Genomic DNA, 16,406 nt, shown 5'->3' on the forward strand with positions numbered 1-16,406 from the left:
TCAGATTTTCTGACAATCAACCAACTCTTCTGGATCTCATTTGTCCTCAGGAGTGTCGCCTGCACCGTTGTGGAGATGTTGACCCAGAAACCTCCGTGGGCCGAGTACGAGGCCATGGCAGCCATTTTTAAGATTGCCACCCAGCCTACGAAGCCCATGCTTCCAGAGGGTGTGTCCGAAGCAGGCAGGGACTTCCTGCGGCAGGTGTTTGTGGAGGAGAAGTGGCGGCCCACTGCAGACGTTCTGCTCAGCCACCCGTTCGTCCAGGGCAGCTTCTGAGGCCCGTGGAACCCCCTCCCCTCCCCTGCCTGCGAGGCCTCCGCGGGCCCCGGCGCCTCCCCTCCTCTCCGGCCCGCACCCGTCCCCAGGGCCCAGCATCACTCCAACTTCCTGCCCTGTCATCTATCACCAGTGTCTGCCTTGGCAGGACCCCTGCATCTCTCACCAACTAGCTCAACCCGGATTTTTCACAGAGAGGCCAGGTTGATTGTGTCAGACCTCCAGAGTCCTCCGAGGCAACGCAGTGTTGTTCCCCCCGGAGGGGACTGACGAGAAAGCACTTAGCAGTCTCGCAAGCTAAAGACTGCTGTCCTTTAACAAGAGCAGGAAATGTGACCCAAGTTAGAGAGCAGTGACGTCTCAAGCTTTCTGGGTCTTTACACTCATTTACTGCCGCAGAACAGTGTCCAGGTTCAGCCCGACGCTATGTAATCCTGACCGACTGGTGACATTGATCACATGCGACAGTACTGTAAGTTAGTCATCAGTTAGCTGTGAGGGAAGTTAAGATGGTAAAATATTTTTATATGATCGACAATAACACATACAAAGTCATCCTAGCAAATGAGTTTTCTACTGTCACCTGAAAAAAAATGTAAATGTATTTTCGTCAACGCCTTACAATAAGAATTTGTAAGTAAGAATGTCTTTTTTTAAAAACATCTTAGAGGGTTGCATTTCCCTACTTCCATAGCACTCACAAGCCCATTTAGAAGGATTGTCAACATTGCACTTTTGATATCATGCATTGAAACATTACCAACATGCAGGATAATCAACTGAGGAGATATTTTTCTATCTGAAGCATTTTTTTTTTTTTTTATATAACTTCATAAGGAGAGTCGTGTAGTTTGTTTCCGATGTAAAGAAGAAAAAAAAAAGAACCAAACTTTTGCATAAGTGTGCAATGACTATTAAGCAATACCAACACTACTGTCTGTGACATCCATTCCAGCTTCCCATGCAGTGAGCCTTGGGTCCACAGGAAATAAAAAGAAGTGGCCAAAGAAAAGTTGCAGAGACAGAAACGTTCAACAACTTTAAGGCTAAAGTTAATGTGCAGTATTAGTCACGTTGAATTGTTTTGTCACCTCAGAGCCCTATAGCCTTTTCTATGTAATGGCAGCTTCGTGCACAGTAGACGGCACAGACCAAATCAGATGCATCGACGTCACATTGTGTTGGAATGAAAAGCGTTATGGAATTAGATAGAAGTAAGCGTCTCATTTACGTTTTTTTTTTTGTTGTCGTTGTATGGATCCAGTCACCCCATGCCTTTACTTTGCTTCCCACACTATATGAATGGGTCACTTAATGACCACTTGACAGCACACCTTGCTCCGTGTAACGTCACGTGCATAATATTACGAGTCGCCATAAGAAAAAGGATCAAGTTGGACGGCGTTAAATGCTGTATTCTTATAAAGTGGAGATGAAACTTTAACTGGGGAGAATGATGTTGGAGGTGTAGTGGCTAGCTGTAATACAGTGGCACTTAAAGAATGATCAAATCTTTTTTTTGACCCTTGTTAGTGCCTTATCTGAATCTGCTTGTAAACACAAATGTTCACTGCCAAAGCGGAAAGCTTCCTAATAAGGTGAGCAGCTGTTCAGTAGAGAGCACACACAGGATTTGCTGAAGTTCTTTTTATATGGAAAAAAAAAAAGATTATACTGTAAATACATATTGTTCTGCACTTTTGTATGAAATTTCTTTACATTATATACAAATCTATTTGATGAAATAGCTACGTTATACAGTAGATTGTACTGTGATTTAGACAGGAGTATGTATGATTGTCTCTGAGAGCTGGTAGGCAGTATGAAAAAGGCTGGGAGGCTTTTGATTGGGACAGAGTTTGTTTTGTCTTAATGACAAAGCCTTGAAACATGAAATGTATCAAGTCATTGATCTTTTGTACATTTAACTTAATAAATCCAAGGTCTAAGACTATTTGCCTGTGTGATTTTATTGTGTTGTGTTTTTATCACATTTCCCCAGACTGTTATGAAAAGATCACTTTAGCACCTCTTTCTGTTTTATTCACTTTTTGATTTTATTTTCTTCTGTGACGCTAACCTCTATTTTTGTACTACATTATGTAATTTATATGCTATTACAAAATACAACCCATCTTTTTAATTTAACATTTTCACTCCATTAACAAAAAATAATCATCATTCTGTCATTTTGTAAATGTATTTAATGATTTCCCTCTCACAAAACATAATTCCTTTCTTTTTTTAGTTCATATTTTCTTTATTTATGTACAACTCACAATGAGGACTAAGAGGGAGAACATACCACATATAAGTGTGTAATTATTATTTTATGTTAAGTCATAATCAAACTTATTGCATGTGTTGTATCCTTATCCTTTCTTTTTGTGTTTAGTTTCAGAATACTGTACTTGATTAATAGATTAGGTTTATATTTACACTCACTGGCCACTTTATTAGGAACACTTTAATTCTACTTTTGTTTAATAACATGATTAAAGTGCAATACACATATTCTGTCATTCTTTGTAATACTTTATAACTTCTATAATTCTACAATCTTTAAAAACTCACTACTATTACTCGTTTAATTTCTGTCAGTCATACTGTGGCATACATTTACTTTGTATATATTAGCATATACTGTATATAAGTTATAACTATAAGGTATAGGCTCTTATTATATTTCCATTTTTATGTTCTACTTATATCTGTATACATTTCTATTCTATATATAGCGTTAGATATTGTAATATAAGTATAATTTCTATTCTTTAACATTGTGTGAGCACCTTGAACAACTAACAAACTAATTTGATCAATGAAGTGTTTCTGATTCTTTACTAAACTTAGACTATAAAAACAGTTTTGTTGCCAGAAAGGTGATAATTATATTTTCTATTTACTGTTAAGGTCGTGCAGCATTAGACTGAAATGTATTATAATATTGTTAATATGAAACTGTGTATATACGCTTTATAGCTTTATAGCTTGAGGCAGCTGCAGGTTACAAAACCTGATGTTTTGTAACGTGTCGTAAAACGTGACGGTCTCACTCGCAGCAGCCTGAGGAGCGACAGACCGGTGAAGGACCCAGCTGTCTGACACAGACCACTGTCGGTATATCTGATACAACTACTGCTGTATAGCTATAAGTTACATTATGTCTACTTCCCGTACAATCATATGTTTACTAAGAAACGACCTACGTCTCCACGACAACGAGGTAAGAATCTGTCCTCCCGAGGCCATACGGTTATAAAATCCGGTATTATTTAACTTAAGAGCACCGATTTAAACTTACAAGTAAACGTGTTTGTTTGACGTTGTGTGACATTTGCTTTCAGCATGCCATTACGAGCATTTATTGATCTTGTTATGTATGAAGCGTGTTTGCTATTAGCATCAAGCTACTTTTGTTTTGCAGTGCATAACTATTACTTCCGGTTTTTTTCCGTGACAAGTTAAATTGGGGGTAAAAAGACCATTTGAATTCGTCACAAAAACTGCACAAATTATATGTCAAAATATTCACTTTTTTAAAGTCTACCTTTGTCAAACAAAAACTGCTGGTTTTTAGTCAACCATACTGTAGAATAGTCACAGCAACACGTACGGCTTCCGGTTGAGTTCTTCAAAATAAGAGACGGGATTTTCCTAATAGAATTCTAGCAAAGGAAATGCATTTGCTTATTTTAGGTGTCAAATTTCCCAGTCAAATAAGTCTAGCTAAGAAATCCTTTATGTGTAAAGCCCCCTCTGACTGAAATAATATACCAGTAATTTTCGGCCTATATCATTTTATGACCTGCTTAAAAATATAATAATATGTAATGTCTTCTTATTTTAGGGTCAGCTGTGAAGTGTTCTTAATGACAGTAGCACATGCCCATAATACCCTTTTTTAAAATAATTTTGTTATGTCATGTTTTGTAACTCTATTACCTAATGTGTTCACTGACATTAATACTACCTCTCCTACTCTGTGATTGAGTGATCCATGTTCAGGCTCTGTTTGAAGTATGAACTGATCATGTTTTGGTATTTAATGTTTTTGTTTTGTCTCTGTGTGTTATTATTTGTTTTCATCAAATGTTGGTTAAATTGTATACTGAGGACCCCCTTGTAAACAAGATGGTACATCTCAAGGGGTTAATCCTAATATAGAATTTCCATTTAAGGTTATCTGTCTTCAACACTAGCTGCCATAGTAGTGCACTTAAATCGGCCATATTTGTAGTTCTAAAAATGTTTGCTCATAGAATCGAATTGACTAAACATTTTGTTTGCTGCCACTGTAATGATGCTGTGATGATCACTTTTGCTAAGAGATGATGGTACGACCCCCACTTTGTACTCTGTACGTGCAGCTTTTCCACTGGGCGGAAAGAAATGCAGAGTACATTGTCCCACTGTACTGCTTCGACCCCAGACATTATGTGGGAACGTACAACTACAACCTACCAAAGACTGGGCCTTTCCGCCTGCGCTTCTTACTGGACAGTATCAGGGACCTCAGAAACACGTTGCTCAACAAGGGCAGGTAACTAAACTGTTGTCTTCCTTCATATAACCCCAATTTATGTATTCTACTGCTTTATTTACATTGCTGACTTTCTCCACTGTCTCTGTTATAGCACTGAAGAACAGTAATCTGTTTACAAGGTTAAAAAGTTACCCCAAACTTATGTATCATGTTATTGTTACACATACACAAGGATTTAACTTAAACACATACAACAGGGGTCAGGACACATCTGGCCTATAGGGTTATGTTTACATTAACATGAGTGCTGTTCCCATCTTTTTTTATGGTCAGCGCAGGGGGAAGTTACTAGCTCTCTACCCAGGATGCAGCTTGCCTGGCATGGTGTTAACTGGGACTTCTTTTTGTGTGTGTGTGTGTGTGTGTGTGTGTTTGTGACAGCAACCTCGTGGTGAGACAGGGAAAACCAGAGGAGGTAGTTGCTGACCTCATTAAGCAACTGGGGTCTGTCAGCACTGTGGCTTTCCATGAAGAGGTAGTTTTAAACTTCTTTTTCTTACTGTAACCGTCACAACTTTTTGACATTGTTTGGGGATTTTCACTTTCATGCGTTCGTGTTCCAGGTAACTTCGGAAGAACTGAATGTGGAGAAAGGGGTGAAGGATGTCTGTGCGCAGATGAAAGTCAAAGTTCACACCTGCTGGGGGTCTACACTGTACCACAGGGATGATCTTCCATTTCACCACATATCCAGGTGAGAGAGGATATGGCTTGTTTGGGACAAAGCGTGCTAGTTCTGCATAACGTCCTGTTTTTGATTCTGGCAGTTATATGAGAGATGTAGATTAAGGATGTCTTGTAACATTTCCCTCCTCGCTTGTTAGGCTGCCCGACGTGTACACCCAGTTCAGGAAGGCAGTGGAGACCCAGAGCAGGGTTAGGCCTGTGTTCCCAACCCCTGAGCAGCTAAAGCCTCTCCCTTCAGGGCTGGAGGAAGGAGCTATTCCTACAGCAGAGGACCTGCAACAGACAGGTGTGTTTGTCTGCTGGATCCAAATGGTTTAATTCATACAGTATATCTTACGCTTTGAGTGTAAAGGTGATAAAACCATGGCTGTAACAATATCATTTTATTTAATGTGCTTATTTAATGAACTTGTGGAAATGTCTCTACATGCTGATGGCAAATAGGAAGTGCAATTTTATGCATCTCTATTGAGTAAATCCACACTGCTGCTGCTCTCAGAATTCAATAAGCAAACTGCTGAGCATAGATTTCCTTATTAAGTGCCAGCAAACGACCAGACAGACTCCACTTCCATGTATATGATTAAGCTTTAATGATTCAGTGTCTTAATGTGCATCGGGGAGTGTTCAGCATGTATGCAATCAGTCTGATGTTTGTTTTATTCTTACAGAGCCTTTGACTGATCCTCGCTCAGCCTTCCCGTGCAGCGGTGGCGAAAGTCAGGCTCTGGCGAGACTCAAACACTATTTCTGGGACACTGTGAGTACAACCTCCATTACAAAACGGTACTAGCTGCTGTTTATAAAATGGCCAGAAACTCATATGGCGATGTATTATCTACTATGTACTGTAGGTGTAATAAATATATATGCGGTCTGCTTTGTAGGACGCAGTTGCAACTTACAAGGAGACTCGTAATGGCTTGATAGGTGTGGATTATTCCACTAAATTTGCACCGTGGTGAGTGTTATTGTATCATTTCCTCTGCTAGTGAATGCCTACTAGAGTTTAATGTTCCATGTAAGTAAGTCCTATAAATATATCGCTAACTGTGCTGCGCTGGCATCCTGCAGGCTGGCAATGGGTTGCATTTCACCCAGGTATATTTATCATCAGATCAAGCAGTACGAGAAGGAGCGAACAGCCAATCAGAGCACATACTGGTGAGTTGGAGATGACTGTAATAAATAAATGAGTGAGATATAAAACAATCTATACTGTATAATAGTGCTATAATGGTAAACTGTGTACAAAAGCTCTATGAAGTTGATGATATGAAGCTAGAATGTGTCAAAATCTGTTTGTAAACTGGAAAAATTATAATTTTTAATGTTAAATATAATATATAATAATACATAAATAAAATATGTTCTACCCTATTTGTCTGACGATCTTCACTCCTGTCTTTCAGGGTCATTTTTGAACTTTTGTGGAGGGATTACTTCAAGTTTGTAGGTGTCAAGTACGGGAACAGACTGTTTCAGGTCAAAGGTAAAATGAGCTCAAGTTTTCAACTCATTAAGTAAAACACTATAAATGAATGTAAAGCTCATGGTGATTTTTATCTCAGGGCTTCAAGACAAATCAATTCCATGGAAAAAGGACATGAAGCTTTTCAATGCATGGAAAGGTTTGCACCATTTTTTCCCCTCAAAATATTCTTTATTACAAATCAAGTAGTGTCTTTAAGAGGGCATTGGAAAGTTTATGTGTCAGCAGTTGAAGATGTGTCATTGTAATTACAGAGGGACGAACAGGAGTGCCCTTTGTGGATGCCAACATGAGAGAGTTGGCAATGACAGGCTTCATGTCCAACAGGGGGCGGCAAAATGTTGCTAGCTTCCTCACAAAAGACCTGGGCCTGGATTGGAGGATGGGAGCGGAGTGGTTTGAGTACCTTCTAGTAAGTAGTGTAGGCCAGGTTTTAAGCCAGTTTGGTACTGGTATTTTTAGGACATTCATTATTATTATTATTATTATTATTATTATTATATTATTACTAATTATTGGCTATATGATTAAATTTTTGAGTGCTTTGGGCTCATCATTTAAAAACTTCCTCCAAAGATTGACCATGATGTCTGCAGCAACTATGGGAACTGGCTTTACAGCGCTGGCATAGGGAATGACCCCAGAGAAAACAGGAAGTTCAACATGATCAAGCAAGGCCTCGACTACGACAGTAATGTATGTTAGAAAAGATGCATGGTTCCGTTTCCCTTTCACATTTGTATGGAAGTTGCTCTCGTTGGTCTTTGTGATTGTATTGTTGTCATGTGATGGTGATGAAACCCGTACAAATGTGGCGAGATGGAAATTTCATCCACTGACTGAATTGTTCCTCGGTCTCCCACGCATCTGCTTTAGGGTGACTATGTACGGCAGTGGGTCCCTGAGCTGCAGGGGATCAAGGGAGCTGACGTGCACACGCCTTGGACCCTCAGCACTGCCGCACTGTCGCACGCTCACGTGTCCCTTGGTGAGACATACCCAAACCCCATCGTCACAGCGCCAGAATGGAGCAGGCATGTTAACAAGAAACCGGTGGGTGTTTCAGAAAGAGGAAGTGGATACTATGATTGTGTGCTGCTGCTGTTATAAATATCTTTTGTGATTACAAATAAAAGTGGTGGAATGTAAGTGCTGTATTAAAGTACATTTTTAACTTGAATATTCCTGTTTTATGTAGTTCCCAAATCTATAATTGTTAAATATCCAAAGAGATCCAATTATTTAGTATCTCATGAAAAATCCAAAACTAAAGAAAAGTCCAAAAAGTTTAATACATGACCCCTCAGATTTATCTTGTGACCCTTTGTAAGGGGCCCGACCCGTAAGGTGGGAACCACTGGACTACACCTAACTGTATATAAAGTAGCTAAAAGAAGCTTCACAATAAAATGCTATTTCTACATTGACAACCTAATAAGGTCATATATAGTATAATGTCACTATAATAGTCATTTTTTTGCAGAATGAGTTCTTTTACTTTTAATACTATGAGTAAATTTAGCTGCTAATATTTTTTTTGTATGATTTTGAATGAGTTTTACATGAGTGTTTTTACATTGAGCCATTGCCTTGCTGTATTTTTTTCAGAGCGGCGCAGGGCCTTCACCAAGAGGAAAGAGAGGTCCATCTCACACTCCCAAACAACATCGGGACAGAGGCATAGACTTCTATTTCTCCAGAAGCAAAAACCTGTGATGTTCCTGAAAAGCGCACACTGAACATGTGACAGGTGCTCAGAGGATAGACGCTTCAGTGATGCAAACTTGGACTGTTGCTGTCAAACCTGAGTTGCACACTAACTGGTTGACTAAGGGAACTTGATTTGAGGAAATGCATCGTCCTACCTAACTGGATACTTGAACTTGACGGATGTGGCAATTCTGTAGAAAAATAGGCCATATTTCTGGGTTTCCTGTTAGGCTGCCGCTACTGTGAAAGTTATGCTGTGGTTTTTAGTTTTCCTTCAGTTAATCAGACATTGATTTGAACTTATTTTCATTTTGTTTATTATTGTTTTTGTTGCAGTTTTCTTATTTCTCTTTGGATATAAGGTTGTTATTAACTTTCTTTGCCTGTTTGTGGGCAATGGAAAGAGTGTTGTTATGGCTTTTTTGTTATGTAATACACGTTTTCTACAGCATTTAACTGAATCATGAGTGTTTATTTCAAATGTCTATTAAATATCAAAGGGAAGGGAGGGATTTTCTGGTGACAGAAGCCAAGAAAAGGGAACAGAAACTCATTTCTTTTTTTTGCAGCGCAGTTTCGTGTGTGTGCCCACTGCTTAAAGTCACTTCACTAAATCAATAAATCTATTTCGCTTCTGCTCACCAAAAACGATGATACCCGTGAGTTAATAAGCACAATGCAGTGGGAGTGCGCTCGTCTCTCCAGTGGTGAGTCTGTAGGTAAACAGCAGCCCTCCCCCCCGACACTGTGACGCAGCAGCTGACATCACTTCCCTGTTCGCTTGTCAGGTAAGCTGTCGGAAAAAGACTCGATACTGCAAAACCCCGTCGTCTGTGGCTACAATGTCCTCCCCTTTGGTGTTTTAACCGAAGCCCGTCGTCTCTTAGTCGGAGGAAACTTTCCCAACATGGCGTGCTGCAAGTCAGACTCGGCGGTGGACTTGGGGACGATTCCCCTCATTGCACTGAATGTCAGGGTGCGGAAAAAGTTGGGACTGTATTTAAACCCCAGGAACATGGTGGCCGCGGACTGGATGGCCGTTGCGGAGGTGATGGGGTTTAACTACCTCGAGATAAAGAACTATGAGGCGTCCAAAAACCCCACGCAAATGGCTCTGGAGGGCTGGCAGGCCCGCTCCACGGACGCGTCCGTGGGGAAGCTGCTGTCCATCCTGGCAGAGGTGGAGAGAGAGGACATTGTGGAGGATCTTCGTCCGCTGATAGGTGCGTTGGTGTCACTTGGAATCAGTGTGTGGGTGTGTGTGGGTGTATATGTGTGTGTTTTTGCCCTTTTTAAATGTTTATTTCATTGCTACAAGTGTATATTTTATTCCATCACACGTCCCTGTACTCCAGGAAATGATTCACATGCCTGAACTCCCATATTGCATAAAGTATTGACACACATGGTTCAGAATGAATGATGAGATGTCCCCACATGGTGTAATTGTTTGTGTGTTTACAAGCTGAGAATAAAAAAATCAGTTCCCCTGTTGTTATTCTTTCTACAAACGTGTCCTCACACCACATTCAGTCCACTTTCTGTCCCATCTACCCCCCCAACTTACTGTATTCAAACCTCTGTATTTGTGTGTTGTTTGCCCCTGTCCATCTTTGTGTGTGCCAGATGAGGACGTGAGGAAGTATTGCGAGAGTCAGAAGAAGAAGGCTGAGCCCCCAGTTCAGGTTGATGAGGTGGACAGCTGTTTCCCGCGTACCCCGGAGAGGATTGGCATCACCCTGGAGGATGACCCCGAAGGTCGGTATCTGTGTGATCCTCATTTGTGCTTTCTAACGTACAATGCACAAGGCATAAACACACAGTGATTTCTGTCTACGCACACAAACTGCAGTCCAACTTGCGTCAGCATTAGTTGCATAACATAAGAAACACATCTTATAAATAATTAGCTAATGCGTACTTTGACTTTTGGTACTTAAAGTACATTTTTACGACAAAACTTTAAATAAGTATGTACATTTAGAAAATGTGGTATTAATACATTCACTACTTCCCTTACCACTGGTAATAAGAGCTACGCTTTGAGCAGCTGTAGTTGTAAACAAGATTAAATGCATGTTATGAATAATACATACAATATTAGATTGGTACATATGGTCTGCTAGACTTGCGTCTGCAGCAGTGTTATCCCTACAACACCAAAAGAGCAAATTTTAAGCGTGCATAAATGCATGTCGGATGAAACTAGTGAAAATACAAACTTTAAATAATTAGAATTAATTTTCTAGGTTACGAGCAATCAGTAGTTATAGCTGTTGTAAATATTTACATGATACGTTGCTGGTTTCTCTCCAGACTTAAGCCCTAAATGTCACATCTTAGCAACACTGATACAAAATGTGTGACTTTGTAATACAGTTATAGTAGCTTATGCATTTGCTCGAGTCAAACTTGAGATACTGAGATCAGTGAGAACAGCTTTATTTTCTGTGGTAAAACACAGGAAAAAGCTCCAGCTCGCCTCCTAATCTGACAAGTCATCTGAACCTCTAATCAGACATGTCTGCACCACTGCACCGTTCCACTTCCTCGGACAGTTTTGTGGTTACCACCCTTTATTTTATGTTTGACGTCTGTGAAATATATCTTAATTCTGTGAAATACTATTTCCAAGTGTGTTGTGTTATGTCCTGGGTTGCAAGCTGTAATGCAATACCGACGTTATAAAGATAAATGAAGGGATTGAATTTAATCTAACTGAATTGAATCCAGGTTCCCCTGAACTGTTCGACGCCTTCATCTGCTACTGCCACAGTGACTTCGAGTTTGTCCACGAGATGATCCGGGAGCTGGAGCAGACCCAGTACAAGCTGAAGCTGTGTGTGTTCGACAGAGATGTCCTCCCAGGCTCCTGTGTATGGACCATCACCAGTGAACTCATCGAGAAGAGGTATCAAGGTCTACTCTGTGTGATTTGTTTTTATTTACTTTAACTAGAAAGATTGACTAAGAAAACAGCGGCACATGGGGCCAGCTCTGGTGGATCAGTGCAAACACACAGGGCAAAATGTATTCTGTGGCTCTGTTAATAATCCCTGTGGACAAAACATTTAAATGGGAAGTTCCCAGATACAATGACATAGAGGTTTTCAATCATGGCAGGAAGGTAAACTTGCCAAATAACCGTTTCATTTTAAATTTAGATATAGAAAGTCACCTGAGGGCAAGGGGACAATCCACCCTTCTTAAAATCTCCCTAATTTCTGACTCTCACATGTTTGCAGCAGCTATAACATGTGACCTTCTGTGCAGGTGTAAGAGGATGGTGGTGGTGATTTCTGATGAATACCTTGACAGCAATGCCTGTGACTTTCAGACCAAGTTTGCTCTCAGCCTCTCTCCCGGTAAGTTAGATTTTTGTTATAGTTACAACAACACTATATCCCTTTTTTCTGACATAAATGTGCATGCGTGTAATTGACTTTTTTTTTATCCCGCTTGCTGTTTCAGGAGCTCGAAACAAACGCCTTATTCCAGTGGTGTACAAGTCAATGACGAAGCCGTTCCCCAGCATCTTGCGCTTCCTCACCATATGTGACTACACCCGGCCTTGTACACAGGCTTGGTTCTGGACACGGCTGGCCAAAGCGCTGTCGCTGCCATGATCATGGACCTGGCAGTTCGTTCTGTATTAAGGTGCCTTATTATTCCACGAAAGGGAATTTTGGACAATGGCGAAACATTACAGATTCAAGTGTGTGCTATTGCTTGTTATCCATGTCCTGCTGGCTTCTGAAGCACTATCATTATGAAACTCAAGCTGCACAAGGATACCATATAGCAGTAAAGTTCTCTCTGCACAAAGCCATATTATGTTATTAAAATTTCAAAAATAACATAGGTTGTGCCTGCTCATGTTAATATTTATGTGAGTCATATCGGCGAGGACAATCTGTTTGTATTCAGGCCAGCATGCATTAAATCCTCTGTAAAAGGAAGCTGGCCACTTCCTCTTACAAGTTAACTTCTAGATGAGAGCGAAGCCTCAGAGGAAGAGATATTGTGATTGTGACACTTCAACTTTTTCAGTTTTACTCAAGGCTGACACCTGCCTTTCTCTCTCACACTGTCACAATGATGTCTGACATTTAATTTTGTATTTTTAATATGATCTTTTTTTTTTTTTTTAAGAACAGTTTAATGAAAAGTTAATGTATTCTATCTTGACTTGATTGCTCTGAATATGATTTCCTCAAAATAAACTGAACACATTTTTCAATGGCGATTGTCTTTTATTTATAAAGCATATATGCAGTCATAAAAGCACAATAATATCCTGTAGTTCTCCAGCAGGTGTCACGATCGTGCAAACCCTGCATGTTATACAATGCACCACCAGAGGTGTCGCTAATTGAATGCTGTCAAGAACAAACCAGAACAAACTAATGTCTCACTATATTTAACGCTTAACATGAAAACATCCAATGACAGAGCAGCATTTGTGGCACTGTCCAATCAGAGGACAGGATGTTCTCGGAGGAACACGCCTCTTTTCATACATGTCTTTGGGATAAGTTTTGCCCTGAGTTAAACCTGGCAGGTAGCACTTTCCAGCATGTTACACACCTACCGTGCTCTTTTAATCAAATTGTTATTAGTGGGGAAGGGCTGCGATAATTATGTGACAATATGAGCAAAAATATATATTTTTTTTGCTGTATGATGAGAACAAATGCCTGCAAGGCTAAACTGGGGGCATACGAATACAAACCAATCAGTCCGCCATTAAAAGTGTGGCGGAATCCAGAGGCTTGATTCATTTTTTGGGGCATGTTTTACATCACATTTAAACACTCTTTACAGTAGCTTGCGTAGAAAGTATCATTAAGAAACATACTAATGTGTAAAGGTCTTGTAACGCTAACGGTTTAAACAGCCGCCGTCAGTCAGGCTGTATCTCAGTGTAATTAGCCGCCAACCGGTGCCAGCAGTAACCGCCCCCCTTACTGACTAACAGACCCGGAGCTCAGTGCGGTCCACCGTCCCACACTCAACATGTCCGCCGGGAAGGTCCACATTTGCTCAGTAGGAATGCGGTAGGCGGGGCTGCTAGGCTAGTGTCAAACTTTGGGAATGACAGGAGTGCTGCAGGATTCGCAAAGAAGGGGAAGTGTCGCCCTCGTTGGTCCTGTTTGGATTACTTTGACTTCTTTTTCCGCGCAGTCTTTGGATTCGGCGCCTCTCCCACAGACAGCACGGCCCCCAGCGGACTCCTCAGCCATGTCGGAGGACCTGAGCTCCCAACCCTGGTCCATCAACAAAGATGATTATGAGCTGCACGAGGTGATTGGTATGTGATCCGTTGCCCGTTAGCTCAACGTATGTGTCAACCGACAGTCTTGAGAACGTCGGCCGTTGGCTGGTTTAAAACGGGGGGCGGTTGGTTGGGGGGCGGCCACAGCTAACGTAATATTAATGTATTTCAAGTGTAAAGCGACAAGGAGGCATCTTCTTTCTCCTGCGCTAGGTTGAGTTCATCGCGTTTGTCAACTTGGCAAGTCCCAGCCGGGCGGTGTTGTGACTTGGAGCCGGTGGAATGGCTCCTAGTAGCGCGGTTGCCCCGTCCGCCGGGGCTGCGCCGACGGGAGTAAACGAGCGCTACGACGTTAGTGTCTAAAGTGAGGCTCTGACTATGTGCTGGAAGATAAAACCGCTTTCATTGAGCAGTCGGTTATTTATGTGCAGCTCGCTTAATAATACTTAAATACAGGGCGTTGTATCTATAACAAAAAACCACAGGGATATTAACTACATCTTCTCTTAAAATGATGTGTCAGTGTTGGTGATTTTACACAGAACCCGACCTGCAGACTGGGGTTTTAAACATATTAGATAACATTATCTAAAGTTATCTTTTTATTTGAGGGAAAAGACATTGCATTACATAGACTGAAGCAAGGTAGCAGGCACGTAGAGAAGATAGAAACCATGTTTAACTTACACTGTGTGTGTGTGTGTGTTCACGCCCATTTCCAATTAAAACACTGCATATTCAAGCACAGAACTTTTTTATTATTTTTTTTCTTTCCCCAAAACACTGGTGTTGCCACTGCAGAGTCCAGAGATTATACTTCATGGTCCTTCCCGGAGTAAGAGTATTGTTTTGGGCAATTTACTGCCTGAATTAATCCAGTTATGCGAGAGCTCTTTTGGAGAGGATTAATTAACCAGGTCCCTCACAGAAAAAGGGGAGATTTGATCATTTGCTGGGCAACATCATCAATCACACTTTGTTGAAAAGTTAATTGTGGTAACTTCTTTACATGTGCCCAGATTTCTCTGTCAGCCCCCCCTCCAGTGTGACGTCTTCCCCGTGCAGTCCTGGAGGATGACTTAAGGGTTTCGCGTCCTGAAGGAGTGACAGCTTTTACTTGTGAAACTTCTGAAATACCTGACCCTTGCCTACCTCTGGGCTGACTTTGTTGAGGTTGAGAATATGAAGGAGCGCGTGGCGTATAAGCAAAGTATTGTCCCCCCCCCCCCCCCCATCAGTTAGTTTGTGACAATAGACCGGGGACACAACGAGTTATATCTCTGTCGAGGACTAGTCAGCGCCGCCTTCTGAGTGAGCAGGCTCGACCGCCGCCCATCGTCTCACCACACACAAAAGCGGCATACACACAACAGGGGGGATTTGGAGGTGGTGGTGTCCACAATACCGGCTGAGACATGGTGTCTGACGTACTTACCCATCCGCGAGCGTCTAGTGCGGCAGCCTTAAGTAATTATCCCCCTGGAACTGTGTATGACTTGCTGTTAGGTAAGGGTCTAATCCCCCAGACAAGCGAGAGGTCACCATCGCAGGAGAGAAGAAGCGAAGCCATCTGTCGTTTGTACTTGTGATCCCATAGCTCACTCCCGATCCTGAAACCTGACCCTTGCCTTACTCCATATTTCTTACACATGGGACACGGACCTCTTTGAATCCTCTTCTTGAGAGAGAGATGAGGAAGGATAGAGAGGAGAAAGAGACGCAAAGAAGAGAGTATTTGAGGCCATCATTTTATATTGCTTCTGATTAGTTCAAAATAGATAGATGCTCTGGTTCGGGTTGATGGGACAGAGTAATTATCCTCTAGCTGAGTTGTGTGATGCAATATTGATATATAAATAGAATTTGGCCACTCCTCACACAACACACAAACCTTTCTATTTCACACGCACTTATCTAACACACAAGCATTAATCTTTTAAATCCACGTGGCTGGAAACATATCACCCCTTTTAACCACCACAACAGATTGTAACCCTGGTCCCTCTTCCAAAACTGACTGACCTTTTCATCAGTTTCATCATATCTATTTCACCATGTTCTCCTGTGTATCTCAACCCAAAATGCTAAAAACAATAATCATAAAACAAATAACCATTAAAAAAACGAATGCTGAGTCTTGGGAAGTGGTGGACCCATGCAAATATATAGAGTTCTTAATTAAACTCTATTTATGCGCCACTATACTCACAACCCAGTGCGTTCGGCCAATATGCTTTACTCATTCCGTTTTTACACACACGGGGTATATTCCTAGATTGTGATTTTTGTACCTAGTAAGGGTAGAAATTTAGACTAGGTATCCTTGTAATAATAATAATGGGATGCAAACTATTTGTTTCTATGTCAACTTTTAATAAAACAAAAAACTCATGGCAGGCCCTAAATTAACTTTTTTG

General features: G+C 41.1%; 4 protein-coding genes across 4 annotated transcripts in view; all 4 read left to right on the forward strand.

Annotated features, from left to right (window-relative positions):
* The window catches only part of map3k22 (mitogen-activated protein kinase kinase kinase 22), a gene marked incomplete in the record, with an annotated part of 36,866 nt that extends 34,633 nt beyond the window's left edge, over positions 1-2,233 (forward strand). Inside the window, 1 exon segment of the mRNA XM_035681176.1 lies at positions 51-2,233. Within this exon segment, the coding sequence (XP_035537069.1) occupies positions 51-279 (229 nt within the window).
* A 1,085-nt stretch (positions 2,234-3,318) lies between these two features.
* cry-dash (cryptochrome DASH) lies at positions 3,319-9,154 on the forward strand. Its single transcript, XM_035665067.1, has 14 exons — positions 3,319-3,505; positions 4,650-4,822; positions 5,207-5,300; positions 5,389-5,519; positions 5,650-5,798; positions 6,184-6,272; positions 6,400-6,473; positions 6,587-6,676; positions 6,925-7,004; positions 7,084-7,143; positions 7,259-7,416; positions 7,581-7,700; positions 7,881-8,057; positions 8,613-9,154. The coding sequence occupies exons 1-14, from the start codon at positions 3,443-3,445 to the stop codon at positions 8,718-8,720; spliced, it is 1,566 nt and encodes a 521-aa protein (XP_035520960.1). The 5' UTR covers positions 3,319-3,442; the 3' UTR covers positions 8,721-9,154.
* Positions 9,155-9,359: 205 nt separating this feature from the next.
* Positions 9,360-12,958, forward strand: myd88 (MYD88 innate immune signal transduction adaptor). The gene is made up of 5 exons (XM_035655262.1): positions 9,360-9,937; positions 10,341-10,472; positions 11,448-11,625; positions 11,988-12,079; positions 12,186-12,958. Exons 1-5 carry the CDS (start codon positions 9,622-9,624, stop codon positions 12,338-12,340), a joined length of 873 nt encoding a protein of 290 aa, XP_035511155.1. The 5' UTR covers positions 9,360-9,621; the 3' UTR covers positions 12,341-12,958.
* A 773-nt stretch (positions 12,959-13,731) lies between these two features.
* oxsr1b (oxidative stress responsive kinase 1b) overlaps positions 13,732-16,406 on the forward strand; it is a 39,811-nt gene continuing 37,136 nt past the window's right edge. Inside the window, exon 1 of the mRNA XM_035679082.1 lies at positions 13,732-14,025. Within this exon, the coding sequence (XP_035534975.1) occupies positions 13,809-14,025 (217 nt within the window). The 5' untranslated portion in view covers positions 13,732-13,808. The remainder of the gene's footprint in view (positions 14,026-16,406) is intronic.

This window comes from Morone saxatilis, unplaced genomic scaffold (genome assembly GCF_004916995.1).
Source record: "Morone saxatilis isolate NCDOM2014 unplaced genomic scaffold, NCSU_SB_2.0 Contig0, whole genome shotgun sequence".
In the NCBI taxonomy this organism is placed as follows: domain Eukaryota; kingdom Metazoa; phylum Chordata; class Actinopteri; family Moronidae; genus Morone; species Morone saxatilis.

Excerpts from the sequence above, each read along its gene's own strand:
- cry-dash (XM_035665067.1), top strand. The coding sequence starts at position 3,443 with ATGTCTACTTCCCGTACAATCATATGTTTACTAAGAAACGACCTACGT. Across the intron at positions 5,301-5,388 it reads CTGTGGCTTTCCATGAAGAG|GTAACTTCGGAAGAACTGAA; the intron begins GTAGTTTTAAAC and ends TTCGTGTTCCAG. Across the intron at positions 6,474-6,586 it reads TCCACTAAATTTGCACCGTG|GCTGGCAATGGGTTGCATTT; the intron begins GTGAGTGTTATT and ends GGCATCCTGCAG.
- myd88 (XM_035655262.1), top strand. The coding sequence starts at position 9,622 with ATGGCGTGCTGCAAGTCAGACTCGGCGGTGGACTTGGGGACGATTCCC. Across the intron at positions 9,938-10,340 it reads GGATCTTCGTCCGCTGATAG|ATGAGGACGTGAGGAAGTAT; the intron begins GTGCGTTGGTGT and ends TGTGTGTGCCAG. Across the intron at positions 12,080-12,185 it reads TGCTCTCAGCCTCTCTCCCG|GAGCTCGAAACAAACGCCTT; the intron begins GTAAGTTAGATT and ends TTGCTGTTTCAG.